Here is a 20,181-nt window from a genome sequence, read left to right as displayed (position 1 = left end):
ATCGCAGCAAAAGGTGGCGCTACAAAGTATTAACTTAAGGGGGCTGAATAATTTTGCACGCACAATTTTTCAGTTTTTGATTTGTTAAAAAAGTTTGAAATATCCAATAAATGTCGTTCCACTTCATGATTATGTCCCACTTATTGTTGATTCTTCACAAAAAAATACAGTTTTATATCTTTATGTTTGAAGCCTGAAATGTGGCAAAAGGTCGCAAAGTTCAAGGGGGCCGAATACTTTCGCAAGGCACTGTATATATATATCCTAACATTTGAGTCATGTTAGGATATATCAGTTTTCCAGTTAGAGATTTTGTGCAGAATCCACTGAGCTGTTTCAGGTGTAACATTTATGGTCACGTTTCAGCAGTGTGTAGGAGGGAGATTCCAAGATGTGGGAAGTGTGCAGGATTGTGTAGTTTTGGTATATTAAGTTGTCTGTGTAAACTGTAGGGGTGCTCATGTTTCTGGGGATTGGAAGGGGTTCAATGTGAGAGAGGCAGTTTGAAGTGGCCAGAGTCAGAGTAGTGCAGAAGGTGTCATATGCAGTGAAGAAAGTAGAGGGGGATGAGTCAAGGGATCCTGAGTGGATCCCAGTGAGTAGTAAATGTGTGCCAGCACCGAGGGATAGGGCAACGAATGATTTATGCTTCAGTAAGGTTGGCTTCTTAGCGTTCATAGCAATGGTTATCAACTGTAACATAAATCACAGAAAGTCGGGGTTGTAGTGGCAGCTGCAGAGAAGTTTTAGGGTATACAAGATTTGACTTCAGAAGAGTTACAGGATGTGTTGAGGGGTGCTGTCCCATTCTCCCAGGCCGTTGGCATGGTGCAGGAGCAGATTGGTTTAAAGTAGTGGAATAGGGTAGTGGGTTTTTACTTAGTGTAGGTGGTGGTGTCTTGGAACAGGACGAATGAAGATGATTTAATGTAAGTAGGCCATGACTGGGCTCACACTCCAGTACAGTAGGAGGCGGCGTAGGCATTTAAAAGTTCGAATCGATCCGCCAACCAAATCCTAAAGAAGAAGTTCCAGTGACCACAACCTTGTTGTTCCTATCTGTGTTATTACCGCTAAAAGTTTTGTCCCCGTAATTTCGGGTATCAGAGGCTGTCCCAGGTATGTATGTCTTCAGAAGTCTTGCCAAATCAGGTTGATGCAATTTAAATCGTGTTGTAACATTTGGAGACGAGACAAAAACCATGAAAGGCGGAAGTTAATGTTGCCACTTGTTTTAGCAACCACTAGACTATATGCACTAGTTTAGCTTGCGTTTTAGGGATTTGTCAACTTTTCGCTGTCTCAAACTATTTTTATCATGTGTTTATGTCTAAGTTATAACAGGGAAGTAATTACAATGTATAGCTAGTTAGCTAACTACGTGCTAGCAAACATTACGTGAAGCTAACAGCTGTTCAGGGATTGACCCGCGTGACACACTGTCAATGAGATGATATATATTTAACCTAATTTCGGAGATACAAAATATTGCTCTCACTGATAAAAATAAAGGTTGTATTTGTAATGTAATGCTCAGTCTCCAATACTTGTCTATCATTTCGTTGAACTGACACATTGTAACATGTAACATTGTGATACAATCTTGATATGAACAATGTTTTTTATTCAGCTGCTGTGATGTCCACTTGGTGGGGGCTGGTGAAAAATGGCAGTGCACATCATGTGGACAATAGCAGTTGTTTCAGCTCCACAGAAAGCACCGTCCTCAAGGGAAACAACTTTGGAGGGGTGCCTGTTGTACTGCTGCTGGACTTCAGCTTCTTCTTGGTGTGTGTGTGTGTGTTGCATTAACTGACACTCATACTGAAACTCATATGACCACATAAGGGTGATTCCAAACCCTAATAGGATAGCGTTACACAACACATGCACACAAATCAAGCCATTTCCTCATTCTGTTGTTGTGTACTTATCTCAGGCGTTGCTGATCCTCTTCTCCGTCATCAGGAGGAAGCTGTGGGACTATGGCCGCCTGGCACTGATCTCTGACAGGGAAGGGTCCGTTATGACATCAAACAGTATAATTTCCGGTTGAAACCTGAGAAAAACAATATAAACACACCTACCTAAATTCTGCAGTGGGTGTTACTGCCTGCCAATAGTTGAATTAATTGTCTATAGAGATAAGTGTCCTATTGACCCCGACCCGCCTGCCCTGTCCCAATGATGATGACCTTAGCCGTCTGTGTTTCAGGTTCAGTGAGACATCACACCGCCGCTATGGGAGAATGTCGTCCTGTGTGTCCAACGTGGAGGAGCCGGAGCACGAATTGGTGAGGGAGATGTTGTAATCATCACCATCATCAACTCCATCTAATAGTCATCTTTATCTTTCTTTTTCCTCTCTAGGGATGCTGCTCCTGGCTCCCCTACATCATCAGAATGGAGTGAGTATTCTTGCTCTCTCTCTTTCTGTGGGTGGGTGGGTGGGGCGGGCGGGCGAGGCAGTCATTGTTTTCGTATGTTGAGGTTGCACCCTCAATTTGTGTTTCTTTTTCCAGTGAGGAGATGGTGAAGGCGCGTTGTGGGATCGACGCTGTCCACTACCTGTCCTTCCAGCGTCACCTGATCACCCTCCTGGTGCTGGTTACCATCATCTCCGTGACTGTCATCTTGCCTGTCAACCTGTCTGGTAACCTGCTAGGTGGGTGTGACACACCATGTCAACACAACGCTAATATAATGCAAACACCACCATGTCAACACAACACTAATATAATGCAAACCCCACCCTGTCAACACAACATTGTTACAAAACTCTCAATATTGCTGTATAAGAACCTTACTGTATTACACTCTCACAATGCAATGTGAACCCAAACACAACACTGCCAGGCAGTGCTTCATTATAAATGTAACAACGACATTACTTACAACAACTCAAACTTTACTCACACATAACAGATGTATAAACAGTGTTTAACATAACACTCTGCCATGCTAATCACTCTGTACACACAACATTGTTTCGTTGCTATGTCTCACTTTTGCCAGCGCGAGACCGAGAGTATAAACATCCTCTTTTGTACGACATTACCTACCACCGATGTGTGGCAGTGAAAGTTAATCTCTTTCAACACAATGGTGTTACTTACCACTGACTGAAGCATAACTATTGCAGAGTTCTTTTACATTTACTCTTTCAACATTGTAATCAACAACAATATTGCTGTCAGTTTTCTTATCCTGCTATAATTAAATGTTTTAACAGTCTCAGGAAATTTAAGTGTGATATGTTATTTTTTTAAGGAAATGACCCGTACAACTTCGGAAGGACTACTGTGGGTAATCTTCAGAAGGAGTAAGTGTGTGTTCGTGCATGCATGTGTCTGTATGTATGTGTGGTTCTTTCATTGTATATAATATGAACTTCCATTATAATGGTTCCTTAATGCTTTAGGTAACCGTTTGTTTGTTATGATTTCCTCAGTAATAACCTGCTGTGGATACACACAGTGTTTGCAGTCATCTACCTGATCTTGACAGTGTTACTGCTTAGGCGACACACCTCCCAGATGAAGGGCATGGGCAGAGGGCTGGTCAGTTCCTCTGTTCCATCTGTCACAAAACCAACAGTTCATCCCCTCACTAGTAGTTATTACTGATACTGATGAGTGTGCTTTGCTCCCCCCGTAGACCAGAAACACACTGTTTGCGTCTTCCATCCCCAAAGAAGCCAGTGAAGAGGACATCAGGACCCACTTTACGTAAGTAGACTGGACCGCACCATTCTCCCAACATGGGGGGTCCACACTCACCCAATAACCCTGTCTTCTGAACATACACCCACACCTGTGGTGTCTTTGTCTTCACCATGGTAATAAAAGTGATTCAGTTTGACTAGTGATAACTTGCCTGAATGGGCAGACAATGGCTTACAAGGATGAACATTGGACATACATGTACCTGTATATATTTAGACCCTGTGCCTTATCCTCACCTCTATTCTCCCCTTGCCTGTTCTGCAGTGAGGCCTACCCTACCTGCCGTGTGTGTGAAGTGCACTTGACATATGATGTGGCCCAGCTGATGCACCTGGACAAGGAAAGGTCGGTGCTTTGGCAAGCTGCCCTGGTAACGTCACGCAGCCCTGGTAACGCCACGCTGCCCTGGTAACGCCACGCTGCTCTGGTTATGTTACGCTGCCCTGGTAATGTCAAACTGCCACGGTAACGTCACGCTGACCTGGTAACGTCACGCTGCCACGCTGCCCTGGTAACGTCACGATAGCCAAGTAACGTCACGCTGCCAAGCTGCCCTGGTAATGTCACGCTGCCAAGCTGCCCTGGTAATGTCACGCTGCCAAGTTGCCCTGGTAACTATCGTGAAGATAGCCAAGTAACGTCACGCTGCCCTAGTAACGTCATGCTGCCAAGCTGCCACGGTAACGCCACGCTAAAGAAATGCATAGCGTGTAGTTCTTTCTGATTTGACATGTAGTCAGATATAGCAGTCTGGATTGACTGACTGATCCTTCCCTACCTTTCGTTTACACTAAATCCTGTTGTTTTCTGTCTCTCAGGAAGCGAGCAGAGAAGAACCTGCACTACTACGAGCGGGTACTTCAGCGAGGGGGCCAGAGGGAGGTGATCAACCCCCGTCTATGTGGTCACCTCTGCTGCTGCCGCACCCGCAACTGTCAGGAGGTGAGAGGGACAATACCAAGAGAAAGCCAGGAGAGGGGTTGCGGGATCTGGGCTGTGTTAGGAGTAGTGAGATTCGGTCGGTGTATCCAGATGGGTGTTTCAGTCTGATGGGGCTTGTAGTGAGTGACTGTGGAGCAACGTGTCAGGCATTTCACACAGATGATACTCTCTCTGTTGTTCCTAAGGTACTATTTTTGAATGTTTGTATGTTTTCTTGACTGTAATGTGATATTATGCTTTGTCCAGGTGAGTGATACAGAATGTGTATCTATGTGTCTGTGTTTATATATATATATATATATATATATATATATATATATATACACTGCTCAAAAAAATAAAGGGAACACTTAAACAACACAATGTAACTCCAAGTCAATCACACTTCTGTGAAATCAAACTGTCCACTTAGGAAGCAACACTGATTGACAATCAATTTCACATGCTGTTGTGCAAATGGAATAGACAACAGGTGGAAATTATAGGCAATTAGCAAGACACCCCCAATAAAGGAGTGGTTCTGCAGGTGGTGACTACAGACCACTTCTCAGTTCCTATGCTTCCTGGCTGATGTTTTGGTCACTTTTGAATGCTGGCGGTGCTTTCACTCTAGTGGTAGCATGAGACGGAGTCTACAACCCACACAAGTGGCAAAGGTAGTGCAGCTCATCCAGGATGGCACATCAATGCGAGCTGTGGCAAGAAGGTTTGCTGTGTCTGTCAGCGTAGTGTCCAGAGCATGGAGGCGCTACCAGGAGACAGGCCAGTACATCAGGAGACGTGGAGGAGGCCGTAGGAGGGCAACAACCCAGCAGCAGGACCGCTACCTCCGCCTTTGTGCAAGGAGGAGCACTGCCAGAGCCCTGCAAAATGACCTCCAGCAGGCCACAAATGTGCATGTGTCTGCTCAAACGGTCAGAAACAGACTCCATGAGGGTGGTATGAGGGCCCGACGTCCACAGGTGGGGGTTGTGTTTATACAGCCCAACACCGTGCAGGACGTTTGGCATTTGCCAGAGAACACCAAGATTGGCAAATTCGCCACTGGTGCCCTGTGCTCTTCACAGATGAAAGCAGGTTCACACTGAGCACATGTGACAGTCTGGAGACGCCGTGGAGAATGTTTTGCTGCCTGCAACATACTCCAGCATGACCGGTTTGGCGGTGGGTCAGTCATGGTGTGGGGTGGCATTTCTTTGTGGGGCCGCTTTGTGGGGCCTCCATGTGCTCACCAGAGGTAGCCTGACTGCCATTAGGTACCGAGATGAGATCTTCAGACCCCTTGTGAGACCATATGCTGGTGCGGTTGGCCCTGGGTTCCTCCTAATGCAAGACAATGCTAGACCTCATGTGGCTGGAGTGTGTCAGCAGTTTCTGCAAGAGGAAGGCATTGATGCTATGGACTGGCCTGTCCGTTCCCCAGACCTGAATCCAATTGAGCACATCTGGGACATCATGTCTCACTCCATCCAGACTGTCCAGGAGTTGGCGGATGCTTTTGTCCAGGTCTGGGAGGAGATCCCTCAGGAGACCATCCGCCACCTCATCAGGAGCATGCCCAGGCGTTGTAGGAAGGTCATACAGGCACGTGGAGGCCACACACACTACTGAGCCTCATTTGGACTTGTTTTAAGGACATTACATCAAAGTTGGATCAGCCTGTAGTGTGGTTTTCCAATTTAATTTTGAGTGTGACTCCAAATCCAGACCTCCATGGGGTGATAAATTTGATTTCCATTGATAATTTTTGTGTGATTTTGTTGTCAGCACATTCAACTATGTAAAGAAAAAAGTATTTAATAAAAATATTTCATTCATTCAGATCTAGGATGTGTTATTTTAGTGTTCTCTTTATTTTTTTGAGCAGTGTATATACAGTGGGGCAAAAAAGTATTTAGTCAGCCACCAATTGTGCAAGTTCTCCCACTTAAAAAGATGAGAGGGGCCTGTAATTTTCATCATAGGTATACTTCAACTATGACAGACAAAATGAGAAAGAAAATCACATTGTAGGAATTTTAATGAATTTATTTGCAAATTATGGTGGAAAATAAGTATTTGGTCACCTACAAACAAGCAAGATTTCTGGCTCTCACAGACCTGTAACTTCTTCTTTAAGAGGCTCCTCTGTCCTCCACTCGTTACCTGTATTAATGGCACCTGTTTGAACTTGTTATCAGTATAAAAGACACCTGTCCACAACCTCAAACGGTCACACTCCAAACTCCACTATGGCCAAGACCAAAGAGCTGTCAAAGGACACCAGAAACAAAATTGTAGACCTGCACCAGGCTGGGAAGACTGAATCTGCAATAGGTAAGCAGCTTGGTTTGAAGAAATCAACTGTGGGAGCAATTATTAGGAAATGGAAGACATACAAGACCACTGATAATCTCCCTCGATCTAGGGCTCCACGCAAGATCTCACCCCGTGGGGTCAAAATGATCACAAGAACGGTGAGCAAAAATCCCAGAATCACACGGGGGGACCTAGTGAATGACATGCAGAGAGCTGGGACCAAAGTAACAAAGCCTACCATCAGTAACACACTACGCCGCCAGGGACTCAAATCCTGCAGTGCCCCTGCTTAAGCCAGTACATGTCCAGGCCCGTCTGAAGTTTGCTAGAGAGCATTTGGATGATCCAGAAGAAGATTGGGAGAATGTCATATGGTCAGATGAAACCAAAATATAACTTTTTGGTAAAAACTCAACTCGTCGTGTTTGGAGGAAAAATAATTGCATCCAAAGAACACCATACCTACTGTGAAGCATGGGGGTGGAAACATCATGCTTTGGGGCTGTTTTTCTGCAAAGGGACCAGGACGACTGATCTGTGTAAAGGAAAGAATGAATAGGGCCATGTATCGTGAGATTTTGAGTGAAAACCTCCTTCCATCAGCAAGGGCATTGAAGATGAAACGTGGCTGGGTCTTTCAGCATGACAATGATCCCAAACACACCACCTGGGCAACGAAGGAGTGGCTTCGTAAGAAGCATTTCAAGGTCCAGTCTCCAGATCTCAACCCCATAGAAAATCTTTGGAGGGAGTTGAAAGTCTGTGTTGCCCAGCAACAGCCCCAAAACATCACTGCTCTAGAGGAGATCTGCATGGAGGAATGGGCCAAAATACCAGCAACAGTGTGTGAAAACCTTGTGAAGACTTACAGAAAACGTTTGACCTCTGTCATTGCCAACAAAGGGTATATAACAAAGTATTGAGAGAAACTTTTGTTATTGACCAAATACTTATTTTCTACCATAATTTGCAATAAATTAATTAAAAATCCTACAATGTGATTTTCTGGATTTTTTTTTCTCATTTTGTCTGTCATGTTGAAGTGTACCTGTGATGACAATTACAGGCCTCTCATCTTTTTAAGTGGGAGAACTTGCACAATTGGTGGCTGACTAAATACTTTTTTGCCCCACTGTATGTATGTATGTTTTCTGTGGCTCTAGGTAGATGCCATAGAGTACTTCCGTGGTCAAGCGGCAGGTCTGTTGGAGGAGGTGAGGACGCAGAGAGAGCTTGTGCCACAGCACCCCCTAGGGATGGTCTTCGTCACTCTGCAGTCTGAGGCAATGGCCACATAGTGAGTTTCTCATCTCTGGGGCTGGTGAGGGGCTAAGTGTCATATTGATGATAATGATAGAAATGATTCTCCAACCTTAGATTGCGTCTCTCACCATCCCCAGCTCTAGAGAGCTTCAGGGAGTGCAGGCTTTTGTTCCGACCCAACAGGAAAATTAACATGGAATTGATGACTGTACCATCATTAGTGGAAACAATATTAGTTGATGTATCCACTTTCTTGGGTTATGTAAACATGATGATTGACAGCTGTCACTCACTCCCCTCAGCATTCTGAAGGACTTCAACGCCCTGGACTGTGGAAATGGGGACAGTGCAGTGAGGTGTGGGTGTGGCCGAGAGCCCCAGCCTTCGTCTTGTAGCGCGACTCTGAAAGTGAGGAACTGGAGGGTTGACTATGCCCCTCATCCCAGAAATGTGTACTGGTGAGTCCCCCTATAACCTAACCTACAGTGTGCTGTTTGATAACAATGGTACAGTATATTCTATTATGTTGAAAATAACCTCTCTTCCTGTTTTTCTGCTCTGTTTTCTCCTCTCTCTCCTCCCTCCATACCTCTCTCTCCTCCCTCCATACCTCTCTCTCTCCTCCCTCCATACCTCTCTCTCTCCTCCCTCCATACCTCTCTCTCTCCTCCCTCCATACCTCTCTCTCTCTGTCCCAGGGACAACCTTTCAGTGCAGGGCTTCCGCTGGTGGGTCCGATGCCTGCTGCTCAACTTCTTCCTCTTCTTCCTCCTCACCTTCCTCACCACTCCCTCCATCATCATCAGCACCATGGACAAGTTCAACGTCACCAAGCCCATCTACTACCTCAACGTGAGTCACTATCTACTAGAATAAAATAGAATATAACTGTATTTGGTTGGTTGGTGAGGTGAGAGGAATGCTGGTGTGGCGAGGCCAGAGGAATGCTGGTGTGGCGAGGTGAGAGGAATGCTGGTGTGGCGAGGTGAGAGGAATGCTGGTGTGGCGAGGTGAGAGGAATGCTAGTGTGGCGAGGCCAGAGGAATGCTGGTGTGGCGAGGCCAGAGGAATGCTGGTGTGGCGAGGCCAGAGGAATGCTGGTGTGGCGAGGCCAGAGGAATGCTGGTGTGGCGAGGCCAGAGGAATGCTGGTGCTCATTTAACCTTTATTTAACTAGGCAAGTCCGTTAAGAACTAGTTCTTATTTTACAATGACTGCCTACCTCAGCCAAATCCTCCCCTAACCCGGACGAAGCTAGGCCAATTGTGCGCTGCACTAATGGACTCCCGATCAAGGCCGGTTGTGATACAGCCCGGGATCGAACCAGGGTCTGTAGTGACACCCCTAGCATTGAGAAGCCGCTGTGCCACTTGGGAGCCATTTGCTGTGTATTCAATTAGTGTTGATTTGTATGCTACAGTGTAATGTATTGTTTGTTTGTTTGTATGTGTGTGTGAGACAGAGTGCTGTGGTCAGTCAGTTTTTCCCCACTCTGCTTCTGTGGTCCTTCTCTGCCCTGCTGCCCACCATAGTGTACTACTCAACTCTGGGAGAGTGCCACTGGAACAGGTACACATACACAGTAACTTCACTGACATACTGTATCTGTACAAATACTTTAAAGTACTACTTAAGCCATTTTTTGGGTTATCTGTACTTTAATATTTGTATTTTTGGCAACTTTTACTTCACTACATTCCTAAGGAAAATGATGTACTTTTTACTCCTTACATTTTCTCTGACACCCAAAAGTACTCGTTACATTTTGAATGCTTAGCAGCACAGGAAAATGGTCTAATTCACACACTTATCAAGAGAACATCCCTGGTCATCCCTACTGCCTCTGATCTGACAGACTCACTAAACACAAATGCCTTTTTTGTAAATTATCTGAGTGTTGAACTATGCACCTGACCATCAGTAAATTTCATATTTAAGTAAAACCAAATACTTTTAGACTTTTACTCAAGTAGTATTTTACTGGATGATTTTCACTTGAGTCATTTTCTTTTACAGTATCTTTACTTTTATTCAAGTATGAAAATTGGGTACTTTTTCCGCCACTGTTATCTATGTACTGTAGGTCCAGAGAGCAGTTGATTATGATGCACAAGCTGTACATCTTCCTCCTGTTCATGGTTCTGATCCTGCCCTCTCTTGGACTCACCAGGTAATTAATTACCCCGCCCTGATCACTTAATGATCAATCCAGATAATCAATGAAATATGAAATCATGTTTTTGTTTCTGTAATTGTACTACATTTACAGTGCCTTGCGAAAGTATTCGGCCCCCTTGAACTTTGCGACCTTTTGCCACATTTCAGGCTTCAAACATAAAGATATAGGTATTTTTTTGTGAAGAATCAACAACAAGTGGGACACAATTATGAAGTGGAACGACATTTATTGGATATTTCTAACTTTTTTAACAAATCGAAAACTGAAAAATTGGGCGTGCAAAATTATTCAGCCCCTTTACTTTCAGTGCAGCAAACTCTCTCCAGAAGTTCAGTGAGGATCTCTGAATGATCCAATGTTGACCTAAATGACTAATGATGATAAATACAATCCACCTGTGTGTAATCAAGTCTCCGTATAAATGCACCTGCCCTGTGATAGTCTCAGAGGTCCGTTAAAAGCGCAGAGAGCATCATGAAGAACAAGGAACACACCAGGCAGGTCCGAGATACTGTTGTGAAGAAGTTTAAAGCCGGATTTGGATACAAACAGATTTCCCAAGCTTTAAACATCCCAAGGAGCACTGTGCAAGTGATAATATTGAAATGGAAGGAGTATCAGACCACTGCAAATCAACCAAGACCTGGCCGTCCCTCTAAACTTTCAGCATATACAAGGAGAAGACTGATCAGAGATGCAGCCAAGAGGCCCATGATCACTCTGGATGAACTGCAGAGATCTACAGCTGAGGTGGGAGACTCTGTCCATAGGACAACAATCAGTCGTATATTGCACAAATCTGGCCTTTATGGAAGAGTGGCAAGAAGAAAGCCATATCCATAAAAAGTGTCGTTTAAAGTTTGCCACAAGCCACCTGGGAGACACACCAAACATGTGGAAGAAGGTGCTCTGGTCAGATGAAACCAAAATTGAACTTTTTGGCAACCATGCAAAATGTTATGTTTGGCGTAAAAGCAACACAGCTCATCACCCTGAACACACCATCCCCACTGTCAAACATGGTGGTGGCAGCATCATGGTTTGGGCCTGCTTTTCTTCAGCAGGGACAGGGAAGATGGTTAAAATTGATGGGAAGCCAAATACAGGACCATTCTGGAAGAAAACCTGATGGAGTCTGCAAAAGACCTGAGACTGGGACGGAGATTTGTCTTCCAACAAGACAATGATCCAAAACATAAAGCAAAATCTACAATGGAATGGTTCAAAAATAAACATATCCAGGTGTTAGAATGGCCAAGTCAAAGTCCAGACCTGAATCCAATCGAGAATCTGTGGAAAGAACTGAAAACTGCCGTTCACAAATGCTCTCCATCCGACCTCACTGAGCTCGAGCTGTTTTGCAAGGAGGAATGGGAAAAAATTTACAGCGACTTACAGCTGTAATCGCAGCAAAAGGTGGCGCTACAAAGTATTAACTTAAAGGGGCTGAATAATTTTGCACGCCCAATTTTTCAGTTTTTGATTTGTTAAAAAAGTTTGAAATATCCAATAAATGTCATTCCACTTCATGATTGTGTCCCACTTGTTGTTGATTCTTCACAAAAAAAATACAGTTTTATATCTTTATGTTTGAAGCCTGAAATGTGGCAAAAGGTCGCAAAGTTCAAGGGGGCCGAATACTTTCGCAAGGCACTGTATCTTATGTGATTGGCTCTCTTTTCTAACCACAGTCTGGCTGTGTTCTTCCGCTGGCTGTTTGACAAAGAGTTTCTGGCTGATGGGAAGCTAAGGTTTGAGTGAGTGATACACTTTTATCTATGCCTCTGACCTGCCTCTCTTTCTCTCCCAATAACTAGTATCTCATTTACTGTGTCCATGTATAATAACTAGTATCTCATTTACTGTGTCCATGTATAATAACTAGCATCTCATTTACTGTGTCTGTGTATAATAACTAGCATCTCATTTACTGTGTCCATGTATAATAACTAGCATCTCATTTACTGTGTTCATGTATAATAACTAGCATCTCATTTACTGTGTCCCTGTATAATAACTAGCATCTCATTTACTGTGTCCCTGTATAATAACTAGCATCTCATTTACCGTGTCCATGTATAGTAACTAGCATCTCATTTATTGTGTCCATGTATAGTAACTAGCATCTCATTTACTGCATCCCTGTATAGTAACTAGCATCTCATTTATTGTGTCCATTTCTCTATCTCGTTCTCTCTCCCTTGCCTCATCTCCCCCCTCCTCCTTCAGGTGTGTGTTCCTGCCTGACCAGGGGGCGTTCTTTGTGAATTATGTCATCACGGCGGGCCTGGTGGGCTCTGGGATGGAGTTGCTGCGGTTGCCAGGGTTACTGCTCTACACCATCCGCATGGCGCTGGCTCGCTCCGCCGCAGAGAGGAAGTATGTCAAACAGGTGAGACTAAGACTCCGCCCCTGTATCAATCAGGGCTCAACGTTACAGGAAGTTCAGATCGAGATATACAGAACAGAAATAGACAACAATCTGTCATCCATGGTTAGTATGGAATGATCAATGTTGACCTTTTTTATCTACGTAGTCATGGATGAAGTTCAGATGATGTGTGATTTAACCTTGTCCTGTCTGCAGAACCAAGCGTATGAGTTTGAGTACGGAGCCATGTACGGGTGGACCCTGTGTGTGTTCACTGTCATCATGGCTTACAGCATCACCTGCCCTGTCATAGTGCCTTTCGGTGAGTGATGGGCAACACACACACACACACACTGCTGACCTTGACCTAAAGTTACATTCCCTCTCCTCTGTGTGTCCAGGTCTGCTGTACCTGATGCTGAAGCATCTAGTGGACAAACACAACCTGTACTTTGCCTACTTGCCCGCCCGCCTGGACAGACAGGTGCACCTGGGAGCTGTCAATCAAGCCCTGGCTGCACCCATCATCTGCCTCATCTGGCTCTATTTCTTCTCCGTCCTCCGGACAGGTAACGCACACGCCTGGATGTTTACTGGAGCTCTCATACATAGAAGGCTTACTTATGTCCCTTCTTCTTCTTCTAACTTGGCTGTTTCCCTGGAGTTACCTGCTCGAGTTAAAGCACCATTTTTAACGTATCCTCACACTTCTGTATGTGTTTTTGGGTCAGGGTTCATGGCAGACACATCTCTCTTCACTCTGGTGGTCCTGTGTGTAACTGTCTGCATCTGCATCAGCTACACCTGCTTCGGACACTTCAAGTACCTCAGCCCTCACAACTACAAGGTGTGTTGTTCGTGTGGTGTTCTTGTGGTGTTCGTGTGGTGTTTGTGTGTTAGTGACACTAACAGTCTCTGTTCTGCCTGCAGTTGAAGGAGGATGAGGATCCCTTGGATGGATTGGCGGACAGCAACATGGTCAGTAACAGGTTTATTCCTTCACCATGAATTTATAGACGGAAGTTAAAATCTGTTTGGAAGGGGCGAAGCAATATGGTGGTACCCCTCCCAGTTCTTTCACAAAAATGAGGATATGAATCGTAGAAACAAAAGCCAACTTAAGAGTTTCAGAACATATCGTATATTATTTCTGTCTCTCAATCTAGGCGGCAGATAGCTTAGCGGTTAAGAGTGTTTGGCCAGTATCTGAAAGGTTGCTGGTTCGAATCATTGAGCCGGCAAGGTGTGAAAAATCTGCCGCTCTGCCCTTGAGCAAGGCAGTTAACCCCCAACAACTGCTTCCCCTGTGGCGATGACATTGATTTAAGGCAGCCACACAAACATCTGATTCAGAGGGGTTGGGTTAAATGTGGAAGACACATTTTGGTTGAAATAATTCAGTTGTGCAACTGACTAAGGAATCCCTTTCACCCTCTCCCTTCTGCACATGTACAGTACCATAGTTTGGATGTTTTCACTATTGTTCTGCAATGTAGAAAATTGTAAAAATAAAGAAACCCTGGAATGAGTAGGTGTGTCCAAACTTTTGACTGGTACTGTCTCTCTGTGTCCACAGGTCTACCTTCCAAGGGTGCTTAGAACCGAGTCCCCTGAGTCCCCCGCCACATCACCAGATGGGTGTAAAACCCCCCAGTCATATGGGACGACAGACAGCAGCCCATCCTGTCAGAGCCCAGTAGATGATGAACTGTTGATGAACCCCTGAACTTAAAATATCTTCCCCTTCTTTTTGATTTTTTTCCATGAGTCCTGGAGGCATCCAGTCTCAGAACTGAGGTGATGGCATAGGGGAGTTTATCCCCAAATCTATTGCTGTACCATCCAACACAGGCCCTTCAAATACCCCTAAAATGCATCCTTTCTCTCTCCTTTCATCAAGCTTAGCATGTGTCTGATATCAATATATTGGTCCAAGTAGAGCCTTTGCTTTCACTTATTCAATAGTGCTCCATCAGTGATTCTTTCCAGGAGGGGAGGAGAGAATAAATTGTTACGGGCCTCCTGAGACAACTCTGCCAAGGCTCCACTGAGAGCTGGCAGCCACTCAGGAGCCAAGCCTTCTGTCAGAAATGCCCAAATCTGACCCTTTTCCTAAGACCTTCCTATGAGGACTGCCTTGGCTAAAGACTATTCAGCACCAATACAGTTTTTTTTTGTTAACCAAAATTGCTTTTATAGCATAATGTTGGGAAAAACTGCCATGCCATGCATTTCCACTGAGTTTGCGTTTTAATATCCAGGATGCCAGAATAGAAGGCATTTTGGTTCTCTGACCAACAGAGGGCACTCTTGTTGCATGGCAGTTAGTGTCCACCTTAAATTACTTGTACTGAACCAGGGCCTTTCAAATCTGGACCTCAAGGTCTGATGATACAAAAACTATTTTTTACAAATAGTTTTTGTATTATTAGGCAAGGAACTTTTATTTCATTTTGACTGAATCATTTTAACAAATGTTTTATATTAAGCTGATATATTTAACATATTATAGATGTTTTTATTTTTTATTATCAGGATTTTGAACCATAACACAATCTGAACATGAATTGACATAACTATTGACGATGAATGAGAGTAGGCCTATTTATGTGAATATGAACAGCATGAAACTTCTCAGTGTTAAATATATTGCTTTAAAATGTTAAATGGTTGTTGCATTATGAGAGTTTGTTGGTCATAATTAGTGTTTGAGATTTTGTGCCGAATAAGTTAATATGTAAGTAACTATTAAGTGTCCATAGCCATAGGGGGCACTGCATGACAGATTTTCTATTAGGATTTAGCAGTAGCTTCAACAGTGTCTTGTTACTACAGGACTTTTTTTTCTTTGATCCCCTTGCATCCAGCCTTCTCTCACACCAGGGTGCCTCAGTTTTCAAAAGGACATGTTTTTTAGTACATGTGATTGGCCGATTAATGAAGTGCTAAGCCCGCCAGATATCTGGGTGGAGGCTTTTCACAGAGCAGAAAAATAGGGTTTTGTTATTAGATTAGGATCAGTGTAAATTCACCTTGTTTTGGGGGTGAAGAATGGAAAATATCAGGAACAATAGCGGGCTGCAAAAGTGGTTCTTATTGGCTTACTTCAAATTGGTACGTCCTGATTTTGTAGTTTTATCTCTGACACTTAATTCACTGTTAATTAGCTGTGACATACATACACACACAGAAGTACATAATATAGTTCAGTTCCGCCAAAAGCCTCTTAAACCAACAGAATAATCTGAAAAACAAACTTTAGTCCAGGGGTGATCTGGAGCGCTCAGCTCTGCAATCAATGGCTCTCAATCATGGACAAAGAGACAACGTAAAGCAGGGCGAGTTCACCATGTAATCACAGATTGTGTAACAGGCAACTCTAGAGACGTGGAAATAACTTTTGGCAGTATTAAGCTTTGACACCATTTCCTCACCCCTAGCACATGTACTGAACAAATGTGAATAACTACACACAAACAGGCATACACCTTTACTTAGGGGGCCCTTAAGACATTATACTGTTGGACGCTCAAGGAGCACATGGGTTATCAGGTTTGTTTGGTGGTGTTTGTTGCACAGAGATTTTCAGTTGCACAAGAATTAAAAACATTTTCCCTCGTTATGTTAAGGTTGTGTGTGTGTTGGTGAATGAGAAAGGGAGAGTGTGGGTGAGTGGGTAATAAATAGTAGATTTCATCAGAATGGATTACTGGTGTTAGCCTGTACCTCCTTGGAGTGTGGTTGGGTAATTGGATAGCTAAACACCCAGAAGGCAATTAAAGAGCCATTGAGACTACAGGCAATAATTTGCTTCAGCAACTCATAATAGCAAATGTGCTTAACTACCAGTGAGATCTCTATGCCTGTTTATGACACTCACACACGAGAAGAAACATGAGTTTTGGGACAGTGAGAGAGTTTGCGGGGGCTCTAATTGCTTGCAGGTCATCTTCAAGCTCTACGGATGAATTGGGAAAGAGATGTGTGTGAGAGTGGACTTCTGTTGTCTGGTGTGTGTCTTTCCCCCTTGGAGAGGTGTTATACTCTACCGGCTCTCAAGTCAAAATTAGACGTTCATCCATGTTTCTCAACGTCAAAGTGTTTAAGGTTCAGTTTAGGCATTAATTCCAAATTCTTAAGGTTAGACATTAACTCTGAATGGTTCAGGTTTGGGATAGGCTTAAAACAAAAATATAAAAACCAACTTTCTATCGCTGGATTCACACTCGCAACCTTTGGAATCAGAGGCCGGCGCTTACACCCATCCACCATCACGGCCTACAACCAAAACCTACTTGAAGGTAACATCGCTCATTCTTGCCCTAGTGGCCAGTTTCCACCTCATCTCCTGACATTCTCAGACATGGATCGATGTCAGATACTGACTTGTATCACGGGTGACCTTGCTGGTTATGCTTGATATGTGTGTTTGTAGGTGCATGTTGTGTGTGTGATAGTCGGTATTGCTGGTGAGCAGAGAGGAAAGCACCAGTTGTTTGCCAGCTCAGTAGAGCAGAAGTAATCTGGAGTTAGGAGCAAAGGAGCCTGGGAACCTGCCTACTCCAGACCCAGCAGTCAAGAAGCAGTCCAAACATCACAGTGAGGACTAATCAGCGGTCAGACCGCAAACACAGTGCCTCGGTTCTGACACAGTAGGGTTTGGGCTGCAGCAGAAGGAGTGTGTGAAAGTGTGAATATGTCAATGTGAGAATATTTTTCAAAAGTTTTTCAATCAATTTAGCTGATCATACTGAAGTGGGATATGGACCAAAGCAGAGCCAAAAGACTCTTACACCCACACACAATCTCTTTGGTAATGAAGGAGAGGAAGCCATTGATTTAGAATATTGAGACACAGCCCATGTTGCTGTGTTTAATCTGTAGGTGTCGGGCAAGGCCGTATCATTCACCATGTAAAGGGGATCACAGAGCATTTGAGACTGGGCTACAGTCCTAGTCTGGATCAAGACATTTATCCACTGCTAATCCAGATTTACTGCTGCAAGGAGTGTGTACGCGAGTACATGCAAGTGTGTGTACATTCGCACATGTGCTTATGTACTTGTGTGTGAGACAAACCCATCGAACCCAGGGCCCTCACCACATTCTTGGCATTGTGTATTTGTGCTTCATTACACCACAGCCACTTCTTTAATAAGTAATCTCTCTCCCTCTTTCTCTTTTCTAGCTGTTTCTGTCTTCTCTCAGCTCAGGGCAAAGAACTTACCCATGGCCTATCGCAAGATAGACGGCTTTCTTCCGCAATCTTTGAATGCTTCGTTGCCTATAGGCTTATGTTTCTCCAAGGTCGGGGACATGGGAGAGTAATTGCAAGATGGAGGGTTGGTGTGTGTTGAATGGGTATAAACCATGTTAGTTCCATGGGGGGATCACTCTTCCTTCATGTCACCGCAATGATCGATGGATCTGACCTCTGACCCTGTGAGTTTCTATCTAAACTTAGTTCCAACCAATCAGGTGATCGCGTGGCCCAATGCCAACCAATCAGATACTACAGAGGCATCGTATTCTACACCCTTCCCACCTTTTGTCCCTCAGGATTAGTTCCTTGGCAACGCTGGTCGCCTGGGAGGTGAGGTTCCCAGAGGAGTGGGACCACAGCCCACCAACACCAAGTTCAGGGAGGTGGGGGCGATGTTTCATTTAGCAGACACTTTTATACAAAGCAACTTACAGAATTTGTTTTATGTAAGGTTGGCCTCGGGAATCAAACCTTCAATCCTGGCATTGCACGTGCCATGCTCTTCCAACTGAGCCATAGGGAGTTTTCGTTAGTGTGTTTGGGTATGACTGTGTGTGAGCAACTGCTCATTTGCATGTACAGTATGCAGAATGTGAAGCTGCACCTGTGTATATATTTGTGTAAGTTTGTGTGAGAGTGTGTGTGCACATGCACGGCTGTTCTGTGGGGACAAAAGGAAAAGGAGAAGTCACCCCACTCGGTCTCTTTGTGTTCTCTGGCTGCGGTCGGGGCCAGGGGGAGGACAAGGAATGGGGTGAGGGAGGGGGCTGAAGTCTCCAGTCTCCACCGAGGCGGTAGCATGTGATTCCGGCCTGCCAGGTCCTTTTGTTCGGCAATTACACCAAACACATAGATCCCTGGAAACGGTAATGTTCTGGTGGCCCGTGGAAGGCATGGGAACAGCCAGCCAGGAAAGAAGGGGAAGCGAATATAGAGCAGGATTTATGAGAACAGGGTTACCTACTTAGCCTTAACAACTGCTTCAGAGTCAGTTCTGTTGCTCGGCTTGTGATGGTAAAGGTTAGGAGAGATGTAGGGAGGGCTGAGCCTAAATCAGTATTGAAAGAAAGAATCAAGTGATTTAAGGGGGCATGTTCAGCAGGAATGAGAAGATAGCGTTCTTGTTTTTAAGAGAGGGTGTTTCAATCTAATCTCTGCTATCAGGGGCATGTACCCCTGCTACCTAAGGGGGCCGCTGTTGTAGCACTGTTCCCACAGGGTTGCCAGATGTGTAGAACATTAACATTCACCAAGACAGAGCAGTCTGAAGTTACAGTGCTGCAACATCCCACAGTGCTACAACTTCAAATTATTTGAGTGTCTATTTCCTCCCTCTATCATCCATCCCACATTCTTCATGTTTCCTGCTACTCCTGCTACAAAAAGCTTCCCTGCAGACTTCCCTGCTTTATCTCCATATAGTATCTCTCTCTTCTTCTTTATCCCCACTCTTCAACCCCTATCCCTCTCTTCCCATCTCCTCCCTAATACCTCTCTTCTTCCTTTCTGTTACATCCTCTCTGCTCTCTTTCCGGTCCCAAATGCACCTCACGAGATCTCAGACAGACTCAGGGGTGAGAGAATGAGAAGCTGTCTTGAGCTGGTAAGTTATGACGAGTTAGGGTCATAGAGTGCTCTAACTCATGAAGGCCCTCTCAGCTCCTGTGCTGCTGTTATGGCTTATGGATCTAAAGACATCTGTATAAGAAAGTGTACCTTTGGCATTGAGAATTCCCCATCTTCCATTATAAAGTTACGATGGTGGGAAAATATGGCAATCCAATAATATATATAAAATACGGGCTATATACACATACTTATTTATGTACATGACATGAATCTTATATAAGTACGTAAGTACACAGATCGAGGGACATGAACCCATTGATGCACGCACACACATAAACACACACAGTAACATTATTGACCCCCTGTCCCATGTGCTCAGGATTCAAAGTGGTATAATCTCAGTTCCTATATCCATAAAGTCCTATCCTCCTTTGTGCCAGCTGTGCACTGGGTCTAAGGTCTCTCTCTTTTTCTCAATTAAATTTAAGCACTTTATTGGCATGGGAAAACACATGATTACATTGCCAAAGCAAGTTAAATAGATAAAACGAAAGGGAATTAAACAATAAAA

The 20,181-nt window shown here is 44.3% G+C and overlaps 1 protein-coding gene across 1 annotated transcript; it reads left to right on the top strand.

The window, feature by feature from the left end:
- Positions 1–1,000: 1,000 nt before the first annotated feature.
- On the top strand, positions 1,001–16,481 carry LOC139407193 (transmembrane protein 63A). The gene is made up of 23 exons (XM_071150752.1): positions 1,001–1,119; positions 1,631–1,788; positions 1,940–2,019; positions 2,216–2,294; positions 2,371–2,408; positions 2,523–2,665; positions 3,271–3,322; positions 3,452–3,560; positions 3,658–3,728; positions 3,990–4,070; positions 4,544–4,667; positions 8,129–8,262; positions 8,531–8,686; positions 8,927–9,080; positions 9,691–9,797; positions 10,312–10,398; positions 12,099–12,164; positions 12,637–12,799; positions 12,995–13,100; positions 13,180–13,347; positions 13,510–13,625; positions 13,709–13,756; positions 14,355–16,481. Exons 2-23 carry the CDS (start codon positions 1,639–1,641, stop codon positions 14,502–14,504), a joined length of 2,382 nt encoding a protein of 793 aa, XP_071006853.1. The 5' UTR covers positions 1,001–1,119; positions 1,631–1,638; the 3' UTR covers positions 14,505–16,481.
- Positions 16,482–20,181: the final 3,700 nt, after the last annotated feature.

This window comes from Oncorhynchus clarkii, chromosome 4 (assembly GCF_045791955.1).
Source record: "Oncorhynchus clarkii lewisi isolate Uvic-CL-2024 chromosome 4, UVic_Ocla_1.0, whole genome shotgun sequence".
NCBI lineage: Eukaryota > Metazoa > Chordata > Actinopteri > Salmoniformes > Salmonidae > Oncorhynchus > Oncorhynchus clarkii.
The sequence above is the reverse complement of the archived record's forward strand: the minus strand, read 5'-3'. Positions and strand labels throughout refer to the sequence as shown.